The sequence below is a fragment of the Rhagoletis pomonella genome, unplaced genomic scaffold (assembly GCF_013731165.1).
Source record: "Rhagoletis pomonella isolate Grant_MI unplaced genomic scaffold, Rhpom_1.0 Rhpom_scaffold_00003, whole genome shotgun sequence".
Taxonomy (NCBI): Eukaryota; Metazoa; Arthropoda; class Insecta; order Diptera; family Tephritidae; genus Rhagoletis; species Rhagoletis pomonella.
The window spans coordinates 19,512,104-19,534,488 of NW_023458557.1; the positions used below are offsets into that span (position 1 = coordinate 19,512,104).

The 22,385-nt window shown below is 34.1% G+C and overlaps 1 protein-coding gene across 3 annotated transcripts in view; it reads left to right on the forward strand.

The window, feature by feature from the left end:
* Window positions 1-22,385, forward strand: part of LOC118735051 (UPF0430 protein CG31712) — a 370,122-nt gene that overhangs the window by 281,923 nt on the left and 65,814 nt on the right. Inside the window, exons 4-5 of one of the 3 annotated variants that reach the window (XM_036464646.1) lie at window positions 3,982-4,065; window positions 21,107-21,583. In XM_036464646.1, the coding sequence (XP_036320539.1) occupies window positions 3,982-4,065; window positions 21,107-21,151 (129 nt within the window). In that variant the 3' untranslated portion in view covers window positions 21,152-21,583. Of the gene's footprint in view, window positions 1-3,981; window positions 4,066-4,592; window positions 4,782-21,106; window positions 21,584-22,385 lie in introns of those variants that run through there. The other 2 variants (XM_036464647.1, XM_036464645.1) reach the window with 2 other exon arrangements.

Below are 22,385 nucleotides of genomic sequence, written 5' to 3' on the forward strand. Positions count from 1 at the left end.
TTATTATTATTATTATTATTATTATTATTATTATTATTATTATTATTGGTTTATAAAACATATTCTGACAAACATATTCTGAGCGTTCAGAATATATGAGTCTGAAAGGAGTCCTAGGTGGGTAAGAAATATGAGCTTCAAAAACAAAAAATGTGTGACACTTATATGAATATTTTAGGAGTTATAAATGATCAAAGTTAGGAGCCAGCACTTTGTGGTTATGTAAAAACAATAAAGATTCGAAATTTATATATAAAATTGTTTATACAGAAATTGAAAATATTTAAAAAACAAAAAATATACAAAATTTAGCTGCAGTTGCTGCTATTAAATGTATATTGGAATGTTTATAACTGAGGTATGTATACATACATGTGTATAGTATTTCAAGTTCAATAAGAGTTGAAAAATAAGGCCAATATTGCTCAAAGGACAACATAAAATAAGAGTCCGAACGAAGTAATTGATGAGGACAAGACACATTTAAGAGCCTCAAAAAAACTCTAAAACGATTCATATATGAGACCCAAAATTGCTTTAAAAAGAGTCCAAAACGAGCCGTTTATGAAGCCAATAAGAGTACAATATGACTCATTTGGAGGCTCATTTGGTGTATGAATTTAAGCTCATATAAGTCGACCTTCGGAGGAAGGAAAACACTAATTTCGGGCTCTTAAATGAGCTCATTATGAGCGTAAAGGCTCCGAAATGGGACTCCTTAAAGACTCATTTATGACTCCAAATGTATATTTCATTGATATGTACATATTTCTCGCTCATAGGGAAAGCACTTATTGATTTTTTTTTCGTTTTGCGCATGCATTTTCTTTATACTTTAAAATTTCAATACTTCACACAAATTAAAAAAGCGTTTTTCTCGATAAGTCAATGCTGAAACCACACGCTTTATTTCCTTTTAAATAAATTTCTTTTAATTCCGCAAATTAGAAATTCGCTAGAAATGTATATACATAATTAATTCCATATGTCAATTCTTGACTGAAGGGCATGCTTCGAACTATATCCGCTTAATTCACAGAACATGCTTTTCATGTGAGCGTTTTCAAAATATCAAATTAATTTGTATGTACAAAATCCCATAGTGATACACGAAACACAAAGAAATTTAAATAAATCAGTTTCTACCTACCGATTATCTTCTGACTTACGGATTCTTAGAAACACACCACTCTTGTAAGCAGTGTTGCCATTTTAGCCGTTTTCCGGCTAGATTTAGCCGGTTGCGATAGCAAACAGCCGGAGAAATTTCGATTTAGCCGGCAGCCGATTTGTTAGCCGTTTTCAGAAAAAAATTAGCCGTTTTTAGCCGATTTTGCTATTTGTCTTGTTTTCTTAAATTTCAAATATGTATATATGTTTCCATTTTTGACTAAGCGACCCAAAATCTGTTAGAAATGGCTACTAGCCTTATCGTGGAGAAAATTTTCATGTCAGGCAGGGTTGTATGAAATTGGGCCGATTTCGCTTATTTTTATTTTAAACGAAGAAGGGATTTTCTTCATAAAATGTTTGTTATAAATGTCTTAATTTTAAGTGTGAAGTTGTATTCGCAAAGAAATAAATAAGAAAGAAAATAAGAAATTGTTTCACTGTTAAGACACTTAAGATTCGTTTGTGTTTGAATATAGTGCCAACATACAGAATAAATATTACATGTAGATATTGTCTTCCCAGATAGCACATATTCAATTCTGCCTAAATTACAAAACATCATTTTTGCCCACTCCCAAAGGTTTAAGGTAAGGGAAAAATTGATATTTTCAAGCACTATGTACCCATATGTATTTTTTTAAACAAACTTTTTTGCTGAGAACTTATTTAAATTCCAAAAACCGAATGCCAACTTGAATTAAAGGAACCAACACTGAAGTGAGTCAAAATGAAAATAAAAGAGCACAAATTTCTATGTAAAGCAAAACTCTCTGGGAATCCTACGAGACATCTGCCGGTCATATGACCGGTCATCTAAATGGGAGATCTGCAGTCTTTTAGCATCATATTTTACATCAGAATTGAAGGGATTTCTGAAAAATCTGACCAGCTCTTTTGTGTAACTGTGATTTTGCATCCCCTGTCAACATATGGCCTCGGTTGATGTTAACTTCAGGTCGTTGTTTTACTGCCTTAAAATTGAAGGGAAATTGTTACAGCGTTTTTTATGTATATTGGTTTCTATCTGAGTGTATTGAGAATCGGTCAGTCTGAAAAGGCCTTGTAGGGAAGACAATTATCACTCAAAATATCAGATAGTAATAGTAATAGATAGTTTTTTTTGCCGAGTACCTTTCAAATCATTGGAATTGACTAAATTAATTAAGTAAACAAGTATTAACTTACATTTTTCGTTTTAAAATCGCTCCAGTTTGTAAATTTTTAAATTTAACGAACTGGTTTATTCATATTATCGTCGACAAAAAATCCAACCATGTGCCACAATCATATGTTTTTCCTAATTGCAAATCCTTGCTGGCAAAATTTTTTCCGGCTCGAATTTGTAACTTCTCTCCAAGAAATAGTCTTTTTACTCGTGATTTATTTAAATAAATGAAATGTGAAATTTAGTTGAAACATTTTAGCCGTTTTTAGCCGGTTTTATTTGCCAATTTAGCCGGTTCGTCCAAAAAGTTCTGGCAACACTGCTTGTAAGACACAGAACTCCGCGAGAAACGTTTAACCTCGTATGAATCTATGTTGAAGACCGTTCTCAATATGTACGAACGACACTAATTACTATTTCAGTTGAAAAAAAATATCAATAACGAAAAATAAACACTGGCATATGTTGATGTCGTTGAAAAGCAAAATAGTATTCAAAAGAATTTGGTGCAAAGTAAATTTTGTTTGCAAAAATTGGTATATCTTTTTTGTCCACATTCCAGTTATGATAAAATATAGCCTATGTTACGTCCGAGGTCACTGTCTAGATACCAGTTAAAGCCCCTTGAAAATCCATTCAGTAGTTCCGGAGATTAGTGAGTTCAAACAGAAAAACAATCTACAGTTTTATTATAGTATAGATAGATAGATATTTTTTTTTAACACGCTTATACAAATTATTTTCACCTGTATGTAAAAATGTCCAGCTTTTTAATTAGATTTCACAGATTTTGAGTATGCGGTTTTGTAGCCCATTTAACTTAAGTATAATAAAGTCACTCTTAAAGTAGCTGGGACCTACTGATTTTTCAAATTATTTTGTTAAACGTGTCGCTCATTTTCAATTTCTTCTGATCTTTAAACTATGTCAATAGCCACGACCACTAACCAATTAACGGTAATTTACAGAAACACGAAAACTGCGATAACTCAGTAACTACTGATGCTCATTTACTTAAAATCGATGATTACAATAACCACTTAGCAGAAAATTAGATTATAATAAATTTTTGGATAAAGGGCGTGGCGCCCCCTTATGACCATAAATGTGTATCTCGGTAACCGATTTATCAATTTATACCAAACTCGGTGCACTTAATAAACTTGGAACGGAAAAGTATTTCGTTGAAAATTATTCAAATCGAACTAAAATTACATCCGTTTCCAGTATAACGGTAAACTTCATAAACGCGAAAACTCCGATATTTCTATAACTGAGGATGCTAATTAGCTCCAGGTCAATAGTTACTACAATCTCTTAACAATAAGTAAGACTGCTATAGACTTTTAGGAATTGGGCGTGGCCCCACCCACTTTATGGCTACAAAGTGTGTCTCGGTAACCACTTTACCGATTACTACAAAACTTGGTCCAATTATATCATTAAGTCTAACGCAGCATATTATCGAAAACGTTTGAAATCGGGAAAACACCTCTGCTTATCATGCAACGGTTGTTTAGAGAAAGTTTAAACGATGATATTTCATACCTGCGCCGGGTATATAAGGTTCGGTTTCCCCCGAATTTATTTATTTAGTTATACGTCTATGTCACGTACTAATTATAACATTTATTTCTTTGCAGGAGTTTGACAAAAAGAAACGAGAAGAACTGGAAAATATATTTGCAGAAAACAACAGAAGAATTGAAGAGGCACAACGAAAACTGGTATGAAATTTTAGCTTTAGTAAATGCTTAACTTTCGTTGCGTTTTAACATATTATTTTTGTTGCTATTTGTTTTTTTTTTATACTATACCTTATACTCTTTAACAAAACCAAAACCAAAAAATGTCTAGCTTTTTTAATTAGATTTCCTAGAAAGATTCTGCGTAAGCAGTTTTTTTGCCCATTGAATTCCAGTAGAATAGAAGTTTCAAATGGCTAAAAATTACCCTTGATTTTTTATATTTTTTTTGTGTTCACTATGTTCCGGTTTTCTTCCATATAAAAATAAATTGTGTGTATTCGTTATATGGAAGCAAATGGGGCAAAAAAAGTTCTAAAAATCAAACGTAATTTTGAGCCATTTAAAACTTGTATTTTGTTCTACTAAAATTCAATGGGCTACAAAACTGCATACTCAGAAATTTTCTAGGAAATATAATTAAAGCTAGAAATTTTTACGAATGTTTGTTGATTATTTTTAATACATATAATAAACTGGTTCTTTCTTTGACACTCTTGACCTTTTAGCTTCCATAAAGGCTAAAAACTATCCGCTGAAAATTCGGTGCAAAAATATTAACATTAAGAGGTCTCGCATGGACGTTTTATGCCTCCGCCTCAAGTGCATAAAATTACTCTTCCTTCAATCCGTGGGTACAGGAAATCCCCAGGGCTGTAGAAATTGCAATTAAATTGGATTGCAATCGCATATTTTACGTAATATGGCTTATATTTTGTTTGCAAAAATTAGTATATGCTATCATTTAAAAAAAATGGATTGCAATAAATTTTTTATTGCAATCATCAATTGCATAAAAATTGCAGTATGTCTTAATCAACACTTTTTATAAGTTTTTAAATGAAATTTGTTTTAATAAATAATTTACAAGGTCGATGGTGAGCCACACAAGCCCTCGGTGTGTTAGCGCAGCGCATTAGCAGCGCAAAGTGAACCCCCTCACGGCGTTACACCTAGCAGTAGGCTGTTTCGATTGCCGTCTTTAATGTTCCGATAATGGCGAGCATATACAAAAGTGCGTGCATAAAAATTCGATTTTCTGCATGTGAAAGCTGCATCTCCGCATATCCCTCTTGATCTCGTTTTCCCCTACATCACCCACCATTCTTCGTTGTTGCTATATCTACTGATGAGCCAACGCAAACCATACATACTTCGCCTGACCACACAAACTAGAAGTGCCCCCGCTAATGGCTCTGCCAAATATAAATTCTTTAAAATAATCCAAAAGTTGTCATATTTATATTATGAGCTAAAATTTTACAACAGTCCTCAATATTTTTTTTGCCGTTTTGTGAATAAAATGTTTTTCTTCAAGCAACAACAACTTCCTAACGACTATTGTCTAACTTAAACATATAAGACAAATAATTTGTTCTAGCACTCCAGGACATAGTAAGCAAAGGGTGATATTACAGGAAGTCGTTCCCGTAAGCAAGAATTTGTCTCACTAGCAACAGTAGTAAGAGAGCAACTCTTACCAGTCAGAAGTTGCAGGATTTTGCCCAAGGTTTTCCTTCCTGCAAGTTCATGAAAAGTGTTAAACGATAGACAGGGTTACATTTGTATACAAAAACAAAACGCGGTGAAAGCAAAGAACCTTACATTTGTTAAAAAAATTAAGTTAAAAACGAAATATTTGAATATGTACGCAGTTATTCTTAATTGAATATATTTTAATAATTACACCGACCGTGCGACAAAAACCAAAAATTTTTAAAACACACGAAAAAATTAATATATTCACAAAACTAGCAAAACAAAATATAGTATAACTGCGTTTTTAATTTTTCTCTCTGACGTCAGAATTTTTTTTTAAGGACCTTGAAATTTCCTAGATATGATTGAATAAAAAAATTATTTAAAAGATTTGGTGCATTGTAGAGTAACAATATGGGTATCAGTTAAAAGGAAAAATTCTGTAGAATTTAAAACAAATCATTTTTTTTGCACCAGGACAAATAAATGTTGAAAATGTCCTTTTAAAACTTAATCCTTGAATATCCATGGAAATTTCCAATATTTATTAAAAAAAATATATTAAAAATATAATATATAATATATTAAAAAAAATATATGTCAAGGACTAATATGTAAACTACCACATCCTCGAATTGCGTCCTTCTAACTTTATTAGTTTTAAATAAAAAAAAAAATTTACACTTCTCTTTATAAGATATTGATAGTTACACAAAATACAGAAATGAAGATACTAGAATCATTACACTGTACAGCACTCCGCTGGGTATTGGACAAACCAATCTTTTTAAGAGATTCAGTCATAGTTAAAAGAGTTTTTCGAAGTTAGCCTCCGAAATCGCATTCGAAGTTCGAAATAGAATCTTTGGTAAAAAATTATTTTTTATTATTATATGTAAATAACTAAAAAACTAAAAATACAGTCGTAGACCGCCTTTTGCTCTTATTTAAATGGTTTATAACCAGGGACCGAACATAAGAGTTATTGATGAAAACTGTCATGGAAAAATTCACTATGAAGGAAATGTTCTACAACTAAGTGAAGCATACCAATCGATTTCGTTTTGCACCGAGACTCAAATTTGAAAATAAATTTTTATTTGCAATTTTTATTCAAAGATTAAAAAAATAACTATTATATTTGATTTTTATATTATAAATCCAAAATAACAATTATTTTTGATTTTTATATTATATGGCTTAGATAACAGTTATTGAAGAGTTTTATTTATAAAAGTCATCAATAAAAATCAGTCAGTGACATTTTTTTCTTTTAAAAGTCATTAATATAAATCAGTCACCGACTTTAATTTTTTAAATCAATCGTATAAAAGTCCTTAACATTTTTCGCAGTTAAGGTCTTGGAAAACAAAAGTTTACTACGACTTATTCAAATGACTTTTATAAGTATGATTGAAGAAATAAAGATCAGTGACTGATTTTTATTTATGACTTTTATAAATAAAAGTATTCGATAACTGTTATTTAAGACATATAATTTAAAAATCAAAAATAACTGTTATTTGCAGATTATTTAAATAAAAATCAAAAATAATTGTTATTTTCTATTTATAAAATAAAAGTCAGAAATAACGGTTATTTAAAGAGAAATTAAATAAAAGTAAAAAAATAATTGTTAAAGAGTGATTTTTGTAATAAAAATTGTAACTGTTACGGTACCTGTTTATAACTTTATTTTTGCAAACTGATATTACAGGTGCTATAAGGGGGCACAGGTCGGTTCTTCGAAAAATTACAAACCTTATATTTCAAACAATTTTGAACTGATTTTTAAAAAGTTGGTATCGTTGTAAACGTGATTAGACCCCCTTCTCTTCTGATATGCATATTGGTATACTTTGTATGTAAAAATTTGAGAACATTTAAAAGGAAAAAATACCTTTTTTTATAAAAAAAATATTTTAAACAAACAAATTACTAACCGATTTAAAAAAAAAATTGATATCGTTGTTAACGCAATCAAATCTTCTTCTGATATGCGTATTTGTATACTTCGTATATAAAAATTTGAGAAAAAACACTTAAAAGGAAAATATACATTTTTTATAAAAAAAATTTAACAAAGAGATTACTAACCGATTTTTATGAAATTGGTATCGTTGTAAAGGCGATTGAACCCCCTTTCTTCTGGTGTGCATATTTGTATACGTCGTGTATAATAGTTTGAGAAAAGGCACTTGAAAACAAAAAATACCCTTTTTTTATAAAGAAAAACATTTTAAACAAAAAATTACTAACCGATTTTTAAAAAATTGGTAAAAATTGTAAAAGTTACCAGAAAACTTATACTTTCTTAACTCCGCAAATTTCGTTTTATATACACAAAAAAAAGATATAATTAAAAACATTTTTTCCCTCTATATAATCTCCTGCACCCTAGATGAAAGGCGGACTACGCCTTTGTGTACAAAACAATTACAAGTATTTAAACCATACGGTCAGTTCGATCTTTTAGAGTGCATACATGGTTCCATAATAATGATTCCAGTATCTTCATTTATGTATATTGTAACTATCAATATCTTATAAAGAAAAGTGTAAATTTTTTTAATCTAAAACTAATAAAGTTAGAAGGACGAAATTCGAGGATGTGGTAGTTAACATATTACTCCTTGACATATATTTGTTTTTTAAATAAATTTGGGAAATTTCCAAGGATAAAGGAGTTTTAAAAGGACCTTTTCAATACTTATTCGTCCTGGTGCAACCAAATATTAATTTTTTTTCTATTCTACAGAATTTTTCCTTTTAATTGATACCCACATTGTTACTCTACACTGCACAGCATCTTTTAAATATTTTTTTTTATTCAATCGTATTCTAGAGATTGCAACGTCGTCTTAAAAAAATACTGACGTCAGAGAGAAAAACTAAAAACGCAGTTTTACTATATTTTGCCCCACTTTCGCACGGTGTTTTTTACTGGTTGTTCAGCCAAATGAGTGTAGTACCAATGACATGTCAAGAAACCCACTGATGTTTGTGCAGGAAAAAATGCTTTTTGAATTCCAGTACACTTCTGCATATGTTCTCCTGTAACTCTCACTTGAGAGAGTAACATTTTAGTTTGACAGTTCCACAGGTTTTTGCCTACAGAATACTGGAACAAACTAAAATATGATGACCTCATGGTACACTGAGAAAAAAGTATGCTAAATATATTTCTTTCAACTCAAGATTTGGTAACTATAACTTAATCGTGTAACGATGACCAAATCATGTGTTGACAGAAACATATTTTGTTGACGTAACTAAACTTTTTCCTCAATGTAAATTACAAAAATAACGTGCATGCAATTTTACGTGGTCACAACTCGCCGTTTACATTGTGTTATTGTGCCATACAAGAAACATAAAACGGAAAAAATAAAATATGAATAAATTATTGCATTTTTGTTATTGCAATTAAGATGTTTGATTGAATCAGTGATTTGATTGCAATCAAAAGTCTTACGATCAAATTGATTGCAGTCGTGATTAATGAATGATTGCAGATTGTAGTTTTTGCAATCAGACAAAAAGCGATAAATTTTGATTGTAATCATATTAGTAGCACTATCATGGATTGCAAAAAAAAATGCAGATTATTACAGCTCTGATCCCTACACACAACTGGAAGGTTAACACGGAGCCAACGGAGCGAGCAACAATGCAGGTAGTCCTGCTAATAAACGATGAAAGTCTGGAGGCACTCTCAAAAAGCGACCATAGGGTGAGCTATGGCTTTAGGAAGACTACGCTAAAAGTCTACAAAACTGACACCGAAGGGCCAGTAAACGTGAACAGTCAAGCAGCAACTACTGCGCTCCTGCTTCAACTGTTCTCAGGTGAAGTAGACGTTGCTTTGGTACAGGGTGGACCAAATAAGACCTACCAATGTTAAACACGTATAACTTCCTTATTTTTTAATATTATTGTTATTTTCTTTCTATAGTTAATCTCTTGGAAAATCATAATGGATACCTACAGCAAGACCACCAACATCGACTACAATACGCTATTCGTTTTACACAATTGGCCACACAAATTGATTTTTTAGGTACTGTTTTGATGTCGGATGAAGCGCATTTCCAAGCAAAATTGTAGATTGTGTGGCTCTGAAATTCCAAGCGCAACACACCAGCACAAGTTACACTCATCCAGATGCAATGTTTGGTGCGATGTTATGGCCGAAAAAGTTATCGGCCCACATTTCTTCGATAATGAGGATGAAACGCCAAAAACGATTTCTGGGGCTTCTTACAGAACAAGGTTTCACACATTTTTGCGGCCAACGGCAGATGGAGCGACTGCGCTGCGCCCACAACTCAAACTCTGAACCTGCTACGTAAAATTGGTAGGTCTTATTTGGCCCACCCTGTACAAGAGCCATTGATCACTGGTAATATGATCTGTGGCTTCCGGACCCCGAAGGGCAAATTATTTAGTGTTCAGGGTAAGGGAAAATCCGGCACCTGCATATTAGCGTGGGCCGAAAATCCGCTTTTTTAGAATTTTGATTGGTAATAGCAAAAATATGGTTCATCAGCTTTAAAAAAATCTGTGTGAAATTTGGAATTTTTTGGTCAATATCCTAGGCTCGCCCAAGTCCATCAAAGTTCAATATAAAAAATAAAAATTTATAAATAAATTAATTAATGCATTTTTTTTACTAAAATTGCAATAATAGGAAATAATAGGAAAGTATTAGTCCTACATAATTTGGTATATGGACCTTTTTTGTAGAGAATCGAAGTTAGCTTAGAAAAATTTTTTTAGTACTTGAACTTTGATGGACTCGGGCGAGCCTAGGATATTGACCAAAAAATTCCAAATTTCACACAGATTTTTTTAAAGCATAATGAACCATATTTTTGCTATTACCAATCAAATTTATAAAAAGCGGATTTTCATCCGACGCTACTGCATATTAGTCAAAAGTAATATAAACTCTTTTATCCTACCGTAATTCCGTGTATTCTCCTGTTAAAAAATATCCAGTATATTTCCAATAACATATACTACGTTTATACGCATGCATAAGTCGCTTTAATTCATTTCGCCGCGATTCAAAACATATGTATAAACTGAATTTCAATTCGCTTTGAAAGAGCGAAGTGTTTTGGCTCACACTCCATTTCAAATCGGTAGTTTAATTCTCCAGACAGTTAGAAAGAGTGTATAAACACCGCTCCCACTCAAAGCGAATTGAAGATCAGCTGTTCCGCTCAAATTCCAAATAATCGCATCAGTATTTAAAGCCTGATTAATAATAATCGTTCTATTTCTTTGCCACGATTTTATAATGCCGAATAAAACTAGATTTTTATCACTTTCCATTATGTTAACTTATAAAATGTCAAATGAAAACTGCTGATTTTGTTTGCTTTTGAAGACGCTTACTTTGATGCCGATATAAAGCCGTAAGTATAGACACCAGAGCGAAATGTCACTGAAACGGTGTCAATGCGCTTTCAATTAAGTCGATTATTCTGTGCGTATAAACGTAGTAATAGTTTCCATGAGTGGCTCCCAATGAGAGAACTATCTTAAAAAGTACGAAAACGCAAACCTTGCAAGCAGTTACTAATTTTACGATATTTTAATTAAAATTTTTATTTTGGCAATTTTAACTTCCAAAAGTTAATTCCTTTGCTTTTGTCAAATGCAAGAAGCAGCATGTAAAGAGCCGTTTTTCTTAATAGCAATTTGTTACAAGTAAAACGAAGCGCACGTTGCAAATCTGCAGAGCCAAAAATTACACTATGCTACCCATATATTTTATTGAGCTAGCGCACATTTGCACAATTCCGACGCTGAGAATTTTTCAAACATTCAATGTTTTCTCATTTGACGCATTCGAAACGCGGCTTGAAGCGTTTTGGAGGCCTCAAAGAGGAGTAAGGAAAGTGTCATAGCAATAAATGCAAAGAAAAAAATGTGTGAACGCGAAAAAATTACAAGACATTCGTAACAATCCTATTTTCTATGATGTTGATACGCCGAGTACAAAAATATACTAAAACTTAAGTGAATTGTACACCAGAATTCAACGCGAAAAAACGGTGCAAGTGTGCGCACGTTTGCGTTTCGAAGTCAACAGCCGAATTCGCAACTGACAACGCAACGACAGAATGTCTCTAATGCGCACTTCGCTTAAGAATTTATCCAGTGAAATCTTGCAACTTGCTCTCTTAATTTCTCATACTTTTCAAATTGCATGCAAGTTTTTGCCTACAAAAACGCCAAAAAATCATAATTTGTAACAATTGTTACGAACTACATATCATAAACTAGTACGTAAACATACAGAGCTTATATTTTATGTCAATCAATCAATTGAGCAACGAACTAGTTGTCCTTTTCTATCATAAGGTATTGTCGCTAACTTACTTTCGCTCTAACTTTTTGACAACTAATCATGTTGCCACTTTTCTATAAATGCACTCGAATAGCTATCCGCCAGTTAAAAGGTGATTGAAAAACTCGAAGCCCTTATTCAGTAGAATGAACAGTCAAACAATGTTATTCATTAGCAGGGAACGGATTTTATGGAAATTGCCTTTTTTTCTGCTAAAGAGATAGAGTATATTCGATTAAGAATGTCCACGATTTAGCTTTCCCTGATTCCATATATACACATTTGATGTTGCCTTTTTTTGCTTTTTTTAAGATATTTGCCTTTTTTTGCCTTTTTTAAGATATTTGCCTTTTTTTTGCCTTTTCTACCTTTAAAAAAGTGATTATAGCATTTAAAATTTTTTTTTTTAAGATTAAAAAATATACACATGCCCATGCGGCTTATAGAAGCGCAAGGACCTCTTGCCAAATTGGTGTTGAAAAAATTCAAAGCCGTTTTCTAAGCTAACGTAGGCTTGAAGACAATAAGGGGTGTGGATAAAATTGTAAAGGGCGAGGAAAACGCCCTTATTCCTGATAATATGAACGTTTCAAACGTTCCGTATTTAAACTGGGCTCCACTTGTATCAACTTACCTCGAGCGCACATTTAGTACATTCAAGGCTTTTCTTCGCGAAAATCGAATGAAAATGCTGCCAGAAAACTTCAAAATGCATGTTGTGGTTCAATGTTACTACAACTATACAGATTAAAGTTTTATGAGTTGGAAACTCGAAAGGATTAAATAGTCAAAGATTCAAAGTACAAATTTTTCATATAATGAAACTAGTTCATAGTTTTTCTCTTTTTACTTGTAATATAAACATTTCTAAAAAAATATATTTTTTGATTGTTCTTCGTATTTTCTGTCTTTTTTTAGTGCCTTATTTGGCTTTTTTTGCAATACCTTTTTTTGCCTTTTCCTGCCTTTTTCGCTATTTTGTTTTGCCTTTTTTTGCAACACCTAGTGCCTTTTCCTGCCTTTTTCGCTATTTTATTTTGCCTTTTCCAGCCTATTTAGTTACTTTATTTTGCCTTTTTTATAGGTTTTTAGGTCCTAAAAATCCGTTCCCTGTTCATTAGATAGCTATCTGAGATTTTACCTGACAATTAAAAAACCGGCCCTTCATCAACACTTTTTATAAGTTTTTAAATGTAATTTGTTTTAATGAATAATTACAAGTACGACGGTGAGACACACAAGTCCTCAGTGGGTTAACGCAGCGCGTTAGCAGCGCAAAGTGAACCCCTCACGGCATTACACCTAGAAGTATGCCGTTTTGATTGTCGTCTTTAATGTTTCGCTAATCGGGGGCATATATAAAAGTGCGCGCATAAAAATATTTTGAAGGTGGTTGCCACCTGATTGAAAAATCGAACGTTATTAAATTATGGAGAAGTTAGATGTGAGAAATACTAAAATATGGTTGTCAAGCAAAACTGAGTTGAGGGCTTTGGTTTTAACATCCACACTGTTTTTGTGGGTTTAAAAAGTTAAATTTACATAAATTAACTCAAAAATTAAATGAATTATTAAAAAAGGGTATCAATCGAAATTGTTTTCAAAGGGCTGTTTAAAACATAAAATTTAAGGTGAATTTAAGCAATTGGATTTTTAAAATATAGTGGCTGTCAGACGATAGAGGTTTAAGAAGGTTTCAGTTTGAAAATAGGTTCAAGAGGATTGGAACTATACGCAAGGTGTATGAAATATTGGCCCCTTATTATGGGTTGCATTCGATCTTCGACTGTGGTCGAAAGTGCTGATCGAACGAATTTTCATTTGGTATTACAACGCTCATTTGATGAATAATAGCGCTATTGTGAATTTCGCTCGTTTAGGTTCACAACAGTATATTTTTCACCGCTGAGAAGCTTTGTTTACAAATCGAGAAAATTAAATAGTGTACTTATACATATTTATGAAAATTTGTGGAAATTAAAATGAAGTAAAAAAGAAAGCGAGCTTATAAAAACTTGGTAAAAATGAGTACAACATAGTTCTGGTTCAACGATTCGTCAGAGGATGAGAGCTTAGTAAACTGGGCAGGTGTAGAAAATGGTTAAGAGAGTTGAAGCGTAGACTTTCGAATATATTTTGACATAAAATATATTTAAGAAATTTTCTACAGATTTATTAAACACTTTCGACTGTCTAAAGAGGCGTTTGTGAGCCAAATCTATTTAAAATATTGTAAAACCATTAACAGCTCTACGATTTTGTTCTCAGAGATCGTGCCAACTAATTATTGGGATTTTCTTTCACAAGTAAAACCAGCCTTTCGAGCTTGTGTTTAGTATTCACGACGCCATAAAGTAAGAAAACAAATGCAAAATCATAAATTTTTCACACTCGCTACACCATCGAAAGCAAAATTCTGTTCGACAGAAAATTCGATACTCAACGAAAATTTCGACACGGTTGCATAGCTTATAATACGAATTTCACTTTCGATCTTCAATAACCAGCGAAAATCGAAAATCGAATGCAACTCATAGTAAGGGCGATTAATATATGGGTCGCAAACTAAAGAGCATTAAGAAAGCTTTAGTTTGAACACTTAGAATATTTTTGAGCTGTTTTAAAAGGATTGCCACCTATTTAAAAATATTCAAATTAATAGTTTGTATGTTAAATAGATTATTGAAAGATTGGTGCCAATCAAAATAGGTGTGAAAATGCTTTATCTCTAAGCTTTATTTAGGAGGAATATAAATCATCTTAGTTCATTAGTTAATTGACATATGGCTCATTCCACGGTGACGGGTGTCACATTTTAAGGCTTGGTTCTTAAACTGTATTATAAAATTCTTTAAAACAAGTATTTTCTAATAGGTTTGCGAGATATACACAATGTCTAGAAAAACATTTCAAAAACAATTTAATCCAAACAAGTTATATAAAATTTAGTCACTGTGAGGCTGTGACGAGTACGCAAACGAAATTAGCTACTGCTTACTTGTATCAGAGTTTTTCTGCTAATTATGACTTCTGCTTATGATTTGAAATCATAGATGGGCAAACTCACACTATCACACACATGCGCTTGTGTGCGTAGCTGCGAAGTCTTGCTAAACAGCCAGTGCGCGGATTAAACCACGTTTGTGGAAGAGATTTCACTTTCTTTTCTTAAGATACATTTCTACTACATCTACCACCGTTAACTAAAAAACTACCAAATCTTAAAACTTCTTTTTAATTTGCTCATTCTTCCGTCCCCAACTTTCTGTTTATTTTATGCGAATGCACAATTTTGGTGTTAAATATTGAACAGGTAGTAGCAGTGGAGCAGCTGATTTCTTCTTTTTTGAAATTATTTGGCCTGTAAAATGTCAAATCTTTTCTATTTCTTTTAATAAAAAATTTTAATTGTCAAAATTTATTTGCATGTTAAACCTTTTTTCATACAAAAAAAGCTATTGAAAATCAGTTTTTGGTACGTCCGCCTAACTAAGGAGCACAATCGTTGATTACTGGGCCTTGCAAAGGACGGATCGACGCCTCTTGATGCCAACAAATTGACCAAGAAAGAAAGTTGCAGCAATTTTTATTTATTTTTTTTATTTAACATTGTGTTTGAGCCCTAGGGATCCCGGGATGCTGGGTGACTGTCGAGGTCGTTGGCGCTCGGGCTTAGTGGAGTTGATGGCGTTGAACGGTAGTGGTTGGAGGGGAATGATGAGTTGCTGGCGGGTGAACAGATGGCGGTGGTGATGGTTAGCGATGAAGTGGCTGCTGCAGGCGTTAGTGGCGGTAGGGATTACGATCCCAAAGAGAGGCGCCGCAAAATCTGCGAACACCGGATACAAATTTTGCTGCACACCAAAATCGCGAATAGCGCGGCAAACAGGATCTCGGTAACCGATTAATATAAATTAAAACACTCTCGGTACTTAATAAAGGCGATAATTTATTTAGTTTATATAAGGCGTATACAGCGATACAAAAATTACACCTGTGGCGGGTTGTGAGAAAAGACAAAGCGAACGATTGGCGATTTGCGGAAAAAGTGCTCTTAAACTTGATGCAAAAATGTCACTTTTGTTTTCTCTTCCTACACTGTCATTCTTAGTCTGCCTTATGAACTTGACATTGCCAGCTGCCTTTCTTAGGTCTGTTTCTGTACAATTCAATTCAATTCTAAAATTAAGGGTCAATTCAATTACAACTTTTCTAATTACATTTCATTACAATTCAATTCGATTCTACTTTAAACATGAGAAATGCAGCAATACAATGACAGTGAATTCAAAATACATGATGATAAATAAGTATAAGTACATGTAAAATGCGATGTGACTCTTTGGGCTATACTTGCTTAGCCATCCATATGTGTTGCCTGCGTTGAACGGAGCGTGTGTTCTGCGGTGCAGAGCGGCGAAAGCGAGGGCCATTAATTTTCATAAATGTGTTCCTTGTGCGAGGTACTCCCTTTGGAGGGTGTGCTGGTTTGGCGGCATGGTTTGGCGACTAGCTGCGTGGCCTCGCTGAGGTGCAGAAGCGTACGATGGAACTGTCACACACGTTCGGCAGTTCCCATAGGAGGACCAGTCCACGGTCCGGTGTGATAGCGCGAGGCAATTCGTGCAATATCGGTGCGCGCGCGCGATGATAAACCTCTGATGGGGCTGTAGGGCCCGGAAAGCGCTGCATACTCGGAGAGCGTGGTGGCACATACATAGACGGCACTGCTGGAAGTTTGTTACGGGCGTGTCGTCCTGGGGAAGTTGTTCCGCGGCGGTCTATGTGGCGCGTACCGATTCACTTACGGGCGGGAGTGCCCTTGCGGGCTGAGGGATATCAACGTATCATCTATAATGACGACGCATTCCTCAGCTTTCGGTGAAACTTTAGTGTCTTTCCATCTATGTATAACGTTTCTGAAGGTCTTTGAGATAATCTTCCTTCCAACGGCGGCTGAATTGATGGTGCACAACTTTAACTCTTTCCCACCTATTGAGGAGAGACAAATTGCTATGATCTACTTCCGGAAGAGACAAGAGGGCAGTTCCTCTTACGAAACGGCCAGGGGTGAGGGCCGTGAATTCTGTTGGATCTTGGGAGAGAGTGGAGATGGGACGAGAATTTAATACCGCTTCGATCCTAACGAAAGGAGTGGTGAATTCTTCAAATGCGAATTTGTGTGCTCTAGCCGTTCGTTTGAGATGTAGGTTGAAGCCTTTGACGACGGATTCCCATAATCCGGCCATGTGGGGGCTGCCAAGGGGGATAAATCTCCAATCAATTCCTTGGGGAGAGTATTGCTTGATGATGTCTTGCGATACTTCTTGCAGGAAACTATAGAATTCCTTCTCTGTTGCTCTTTTGGCTCCAATGAAAGTAATGCCATTGTCGCTCATCATTCTTGCTGGGTAACCTCGACGCCCAACAAAACGGGCAAACGCGGGGAGAAATGCGTGGTCAAATCGGAGCACAGCTCAGGTGAACCGCCTTTATTGTGAAACACACAAATACGGCAACGTAGCGAGGTGTTTCGACTATATGGGAAGGTAGAAAAGTCATGGTGACAGTTGATAAAAAAAACCGGTTGGACTTCGAGAGGGAAACGTAAAAGTCGTTACCCAGCAAAAAACACGATTACCGAAGAAACGAAAGTGGAAACGAGCTAGGCGTTGGGAATCGCTTACCCTCTCTATTTTAGCATGGGCATGCCATTGGCGGTAAGCCCTTACCCACAGCAATACCTTCAAACGAATGGGTGAATGCATGGATAAACAGAATCCAGAGAAGCGAACAAAGAATGCCTTACAGAGAAACTAATGTAGAATGCCTAGATAAGTACATACTTATGTATTTATATTAACTTGTATTATTTATATTAATTGTAAATTGTAAGAAAATGTCTTAAAAGATTAAAATTTTTATAAATATGTTTTTATACATACATATGTATGTATTTGGGTATTTAGATTTTACTTAAAGATCGGTATGTACATACATGCATACTTAATTAAGCTTAAAATTGTACTTCCTCACACTTCATTGACTGACTTTAACTTCGCTGCAAATTGAACAAAGCAAAACATGATTTATATGCGAGACAAATTTCCACAGAAAGTAACGGTAGAAAAATAATTTTTGGATATTCATTCTATTTTTCAGCTGACTACGATGCAGCATTCTACTTTGCATTCCTCGAAATGAAGCAAAGAAGCGAAATAAAAAAAAATATTGTAGGACATTCTACTTTGCTTTCCCCCAAGTGAAGCAATGAAGCGAATTAAAAAAGAAATATTATAGGCCATTCTACTTTGCATTCCCCGAAGTGAAACAAAGAAGCCAAATAAATAAAATATTGTAGGCCATTCTACTTTGCATTACCGGCAATGCCTAAAAGAAGCGAAAAAATCCGAAAGCATTATAACGCTATGCCTTCTAGAACACGTTACCACTAAAAGCGATTACCGATTTTTTGCTGGGTAATACCAAATTTTACATTAATTACTCACCCCCCTTCTTCACGAACGATACATTTCCAAAAAAAAATACGGGAATGGGCGCGATACCGATTAATCAGTTTAGTTGCCTTTGGCGATTAACCCATTAAAGAAAGTGTTTCTTTTTCAACTGTAATCAATTATCTAAATGTCGTGGAATATGCAGGTGAAGGTATTTATCATTTATTTGGTACTTTCATATTTTCTTACCTTAAAATTTACTTTGAAATGTAGATGCTAAAGATTATTAGTAAAAAAATGTGTGAGTACTGGTCCGTCAGGTCTTGAAACTAGACGAATGTTTTAGAGAATTTTATGTAGTTTTCGAATATATAATTTGATCTTTGCGCGCGACTTTGCAAATATATGTAATTTTTGATTTTCTTAATTTTTGATTTCCAGCTTTTTGCATAATTCCGCGATAATAATTTTGCGAAAAATGAAAAAATCTCACCAAATATTGGGAAAAAAGCGAGTATTTACACCTAAGTCATTTTATGGTATAACCTTTGTTTTCTGAGAGTGGAAAGCAGGAAACAAAAATTAACCAAAATTCATTAACATTTTTTGTGAGTTTTGGACGTTATAGTGATCCAATCTTCCCCATATTTTATATTTAGGTTTTTCTAATAAAATAAGGACTACAAACTAAATACCATCGAAATCGGATGAAATTTAATGTTTCCGCCCACAGGAGTAGAGGGCGTGGCAATTATTCCATTTGTACAAAATTTCGTCATTCTCTATATCTAAGCAAAACTAGAGCACACGTCAAGTTTCAGTGAAATCGGTGGAGGTGTACTATTATTTCCACCTGCCTCTATATAGTGGAAACACTGTGCGTAGCCTTTCACAATGGTGGAAGACCTTAGCATGGTGGCTTTTACTTGAAAAAGCCCAGCAAAATCTACACCGGTGGTGGTGAAGAGCGGAGCGTAAGTGCAACGCTCTGGTGGCAACGTGGCCGTGATTTGAGAGCGCGTTTGATGCTGGGCGGTGCAAGCTTTACATTGTCGAAGACATGGATGATGATGAATAATTAGCTAACCTTTACTTTATAAACATATATTTGAAATGTAATAGAATTACTTATAATGAATTAACATGAAGAATTAGTCACCCTTTACTTTATATACATATTTGAAATGTAATAGAATTACTTAATTCGAAACTGAACATACTCACTATCCTTATATATATATATTTAAAATTATGCTAGAACTCCCTTTTAAAAATATGTATTTTTTCCGAATGTGAGCTCTCGGCACCCATAGGGGCACCCGCAATCGAATCGTCGACTGGACCAGTTATTCAGAGCTATCACGGAATCCATCGTAGAAAATCTACGAATTCGAATGCCTGCTACGAATACGAAAAAATTGCTATCACTGATTCCGAGTGAACTCGAAAATATCGTGGCCAGCTTCGAATGTTGATTCGAAATCAGCTAGTGCATAGGAAACAATAGACATTTATGTATGCCATTTTGCTCACGCTGCCACAGCAGTCGCAATGGCCGACTGAGCAAAGCACTAGACTGCCAATTGAGAGATCCGAGTTCGAGTCTGAGTCGTCGGCAGTGGAGCTTTTTTCTTTTTTTATTTCATTTTTGTTTTTTTTTTAATTATTTTTTTTTTTAGTTTAGATTTTATTCTTTTAAAGAGAAAACTATTTTTTTAAATTAATTTAAATTTGTATTTTTTAAAATAAATTTATATGATATTAATGTAATTAGATTTCTTTCCTAATAAATTGTTGTTAAACTATTATTTCCTCGCTTCAAAAAAAAAAAACATTCATTAAATAGCGTCTAGCAGATGAATATATGTATGTACATATGTAGGTATGTATGCCATTCATATTTTACGTCTACGTTTACACAAATATATGGAATGATATCAAACTATAACAAATATGGAGTATAATAAATATTTATTATTAACAATAATGCAGCTTTTCTCCGTTATTTTTAAGATTCAGTGATTTTAAATTTTGTTCCGACAGCATAAACTCGTCGTAGTGTATCTGTACGAATCTTCATTACGAACGGATTCAATGAATGCGCTCTCTACGAATTTCGAATTTACGTTCGTAGCGATTCGGATTCTGTGATAGCACTTCCGTAGGTTTGACGAAAATCGACGCTACGATGGATTCTGTGATAGCTCTGATTAATTTCAATTTAATCTACAGTCCACTATATTTTCTCCTTTTTGAATAAACTCGGAATAATTTGTATTACCTTAAAATGTGCTTTACTTATTCAATTAAACATACTCAAACACACCCTTTTACGTTGCCAAACAGCAACATATGGTCCTTACGCGCCATCAAAAAGAATTGGCAGCACTTAACGCGCACAGCGCTCTAAACAAAGCTGGAGTATCTCCACGATTGAGAGAATACAAAGGTTGCGCCGATCTCGGACCGCTATTCCTCTCTTAACGAATTTGACAGAATCGTTGTTTGCATGACGTCACACTGGTGCAACTTGTTTACGTTTTCCATGCAACATTTTTTCTTCTTCTTCCATTCTTGCTCACGTCTTGGCATTTCTCTCTCGCAATTGCACCAGTGTGACGTCACACAAAAGTTATTCTCAAAAATCCTCTCTGATCGGCGCAATCTTGTATTCTATCATTCTTGGAGTATCTCCATATATTTTTTCTACCCGAAAAACAAAAAGGTTATTCGATTGCGAGCGGCGCGCGGCACATTAAAAAAAAAATAATAAAATAAATCATTCCACAACAACAAACAGTGAAAGGTGAAATAAAAAAAAACCGTAAACTGAAAACATTTAATAAACATTAATTGCTAAATCAAAAGTGAACATTGAAAAAACGCATAAACAGAGAAAACAGTGAAACAAGTAGTGGCGAACAAAAACAAAGTGCAAAGGAGAACATAAATTCGCATAGAAAAATAAAAAAATTGTGATAGTGGTGTAAAATAAAAGCACCAACCATCTTCCACCGCATCAGCTACCATCGTCCAGCGCAGCAGCCAGCCACCGAAGCACCTGTTGAGACAGCTGTAGCGGAGCATCACCAGCAACCGAAACAACAACAACAACAGGCAGACGGAAACTTGGGAGCAGTAGCGACGGAAGGTACCGCATAGCAGCAGGCCAGTCACCGGTACAGTAGACCACCACACGAAATAAAGAGTTTGTACATAGGAATGCCAAAGTGAGTTACTCAAACATACATACTTACATATACGCATATTTTTGCAAAGTTTAGCGGACTTTCGAACAAAATACGGTGAACTGAATTTCCCCTTTTTCATTTACCGTAGACAAATACCGTACAATCTTTAAACACAGTATATTATAAATATATTGTATATCTACATATATATGTAGATATATATTCAAGTACATATATCCCGTTTTCTCCAACTCGAAGAAAAAATCCGCTAAACTTAAGACACAGTAATGTACAACATATACATATACTCCATCACATATTCAAATAATTTACCCCCAACTCACAATACATGCATGATTATTAAATTCAGTGAACGAAACTATTGTTCAAGTGAACGTCCCAAATTTCCGCCTGGGTACATGTACCAAAGAAAAAATTCCCGTTTCGCAACGCCAACTCAGTTTGAATAATATTTCGTCAGTCAGGGCATTTACCTATATACATATGTACTAATATTGCGCTGTATACATAAACACATACATTAATACATACGTATGCACTCGCGCCAAACTACAGCGGTTCTCATAGAGCGAATCTATGTTGATGCATCCAAACATACATACCTAATAATAATCAGTAGAGAAACCCCAAACACATATTCCCTTGCTCTTTGGTTTTTGGCATTCTAGATTCTATTTCCAAATAATATATCGTGGGTCACTCAAATTATCTTGCGTATGTACGTATGTACTAGCATTTAGGCGCTAAGTATACTACATACTCGCACATACATACCTAGCCCTTAATATCTAA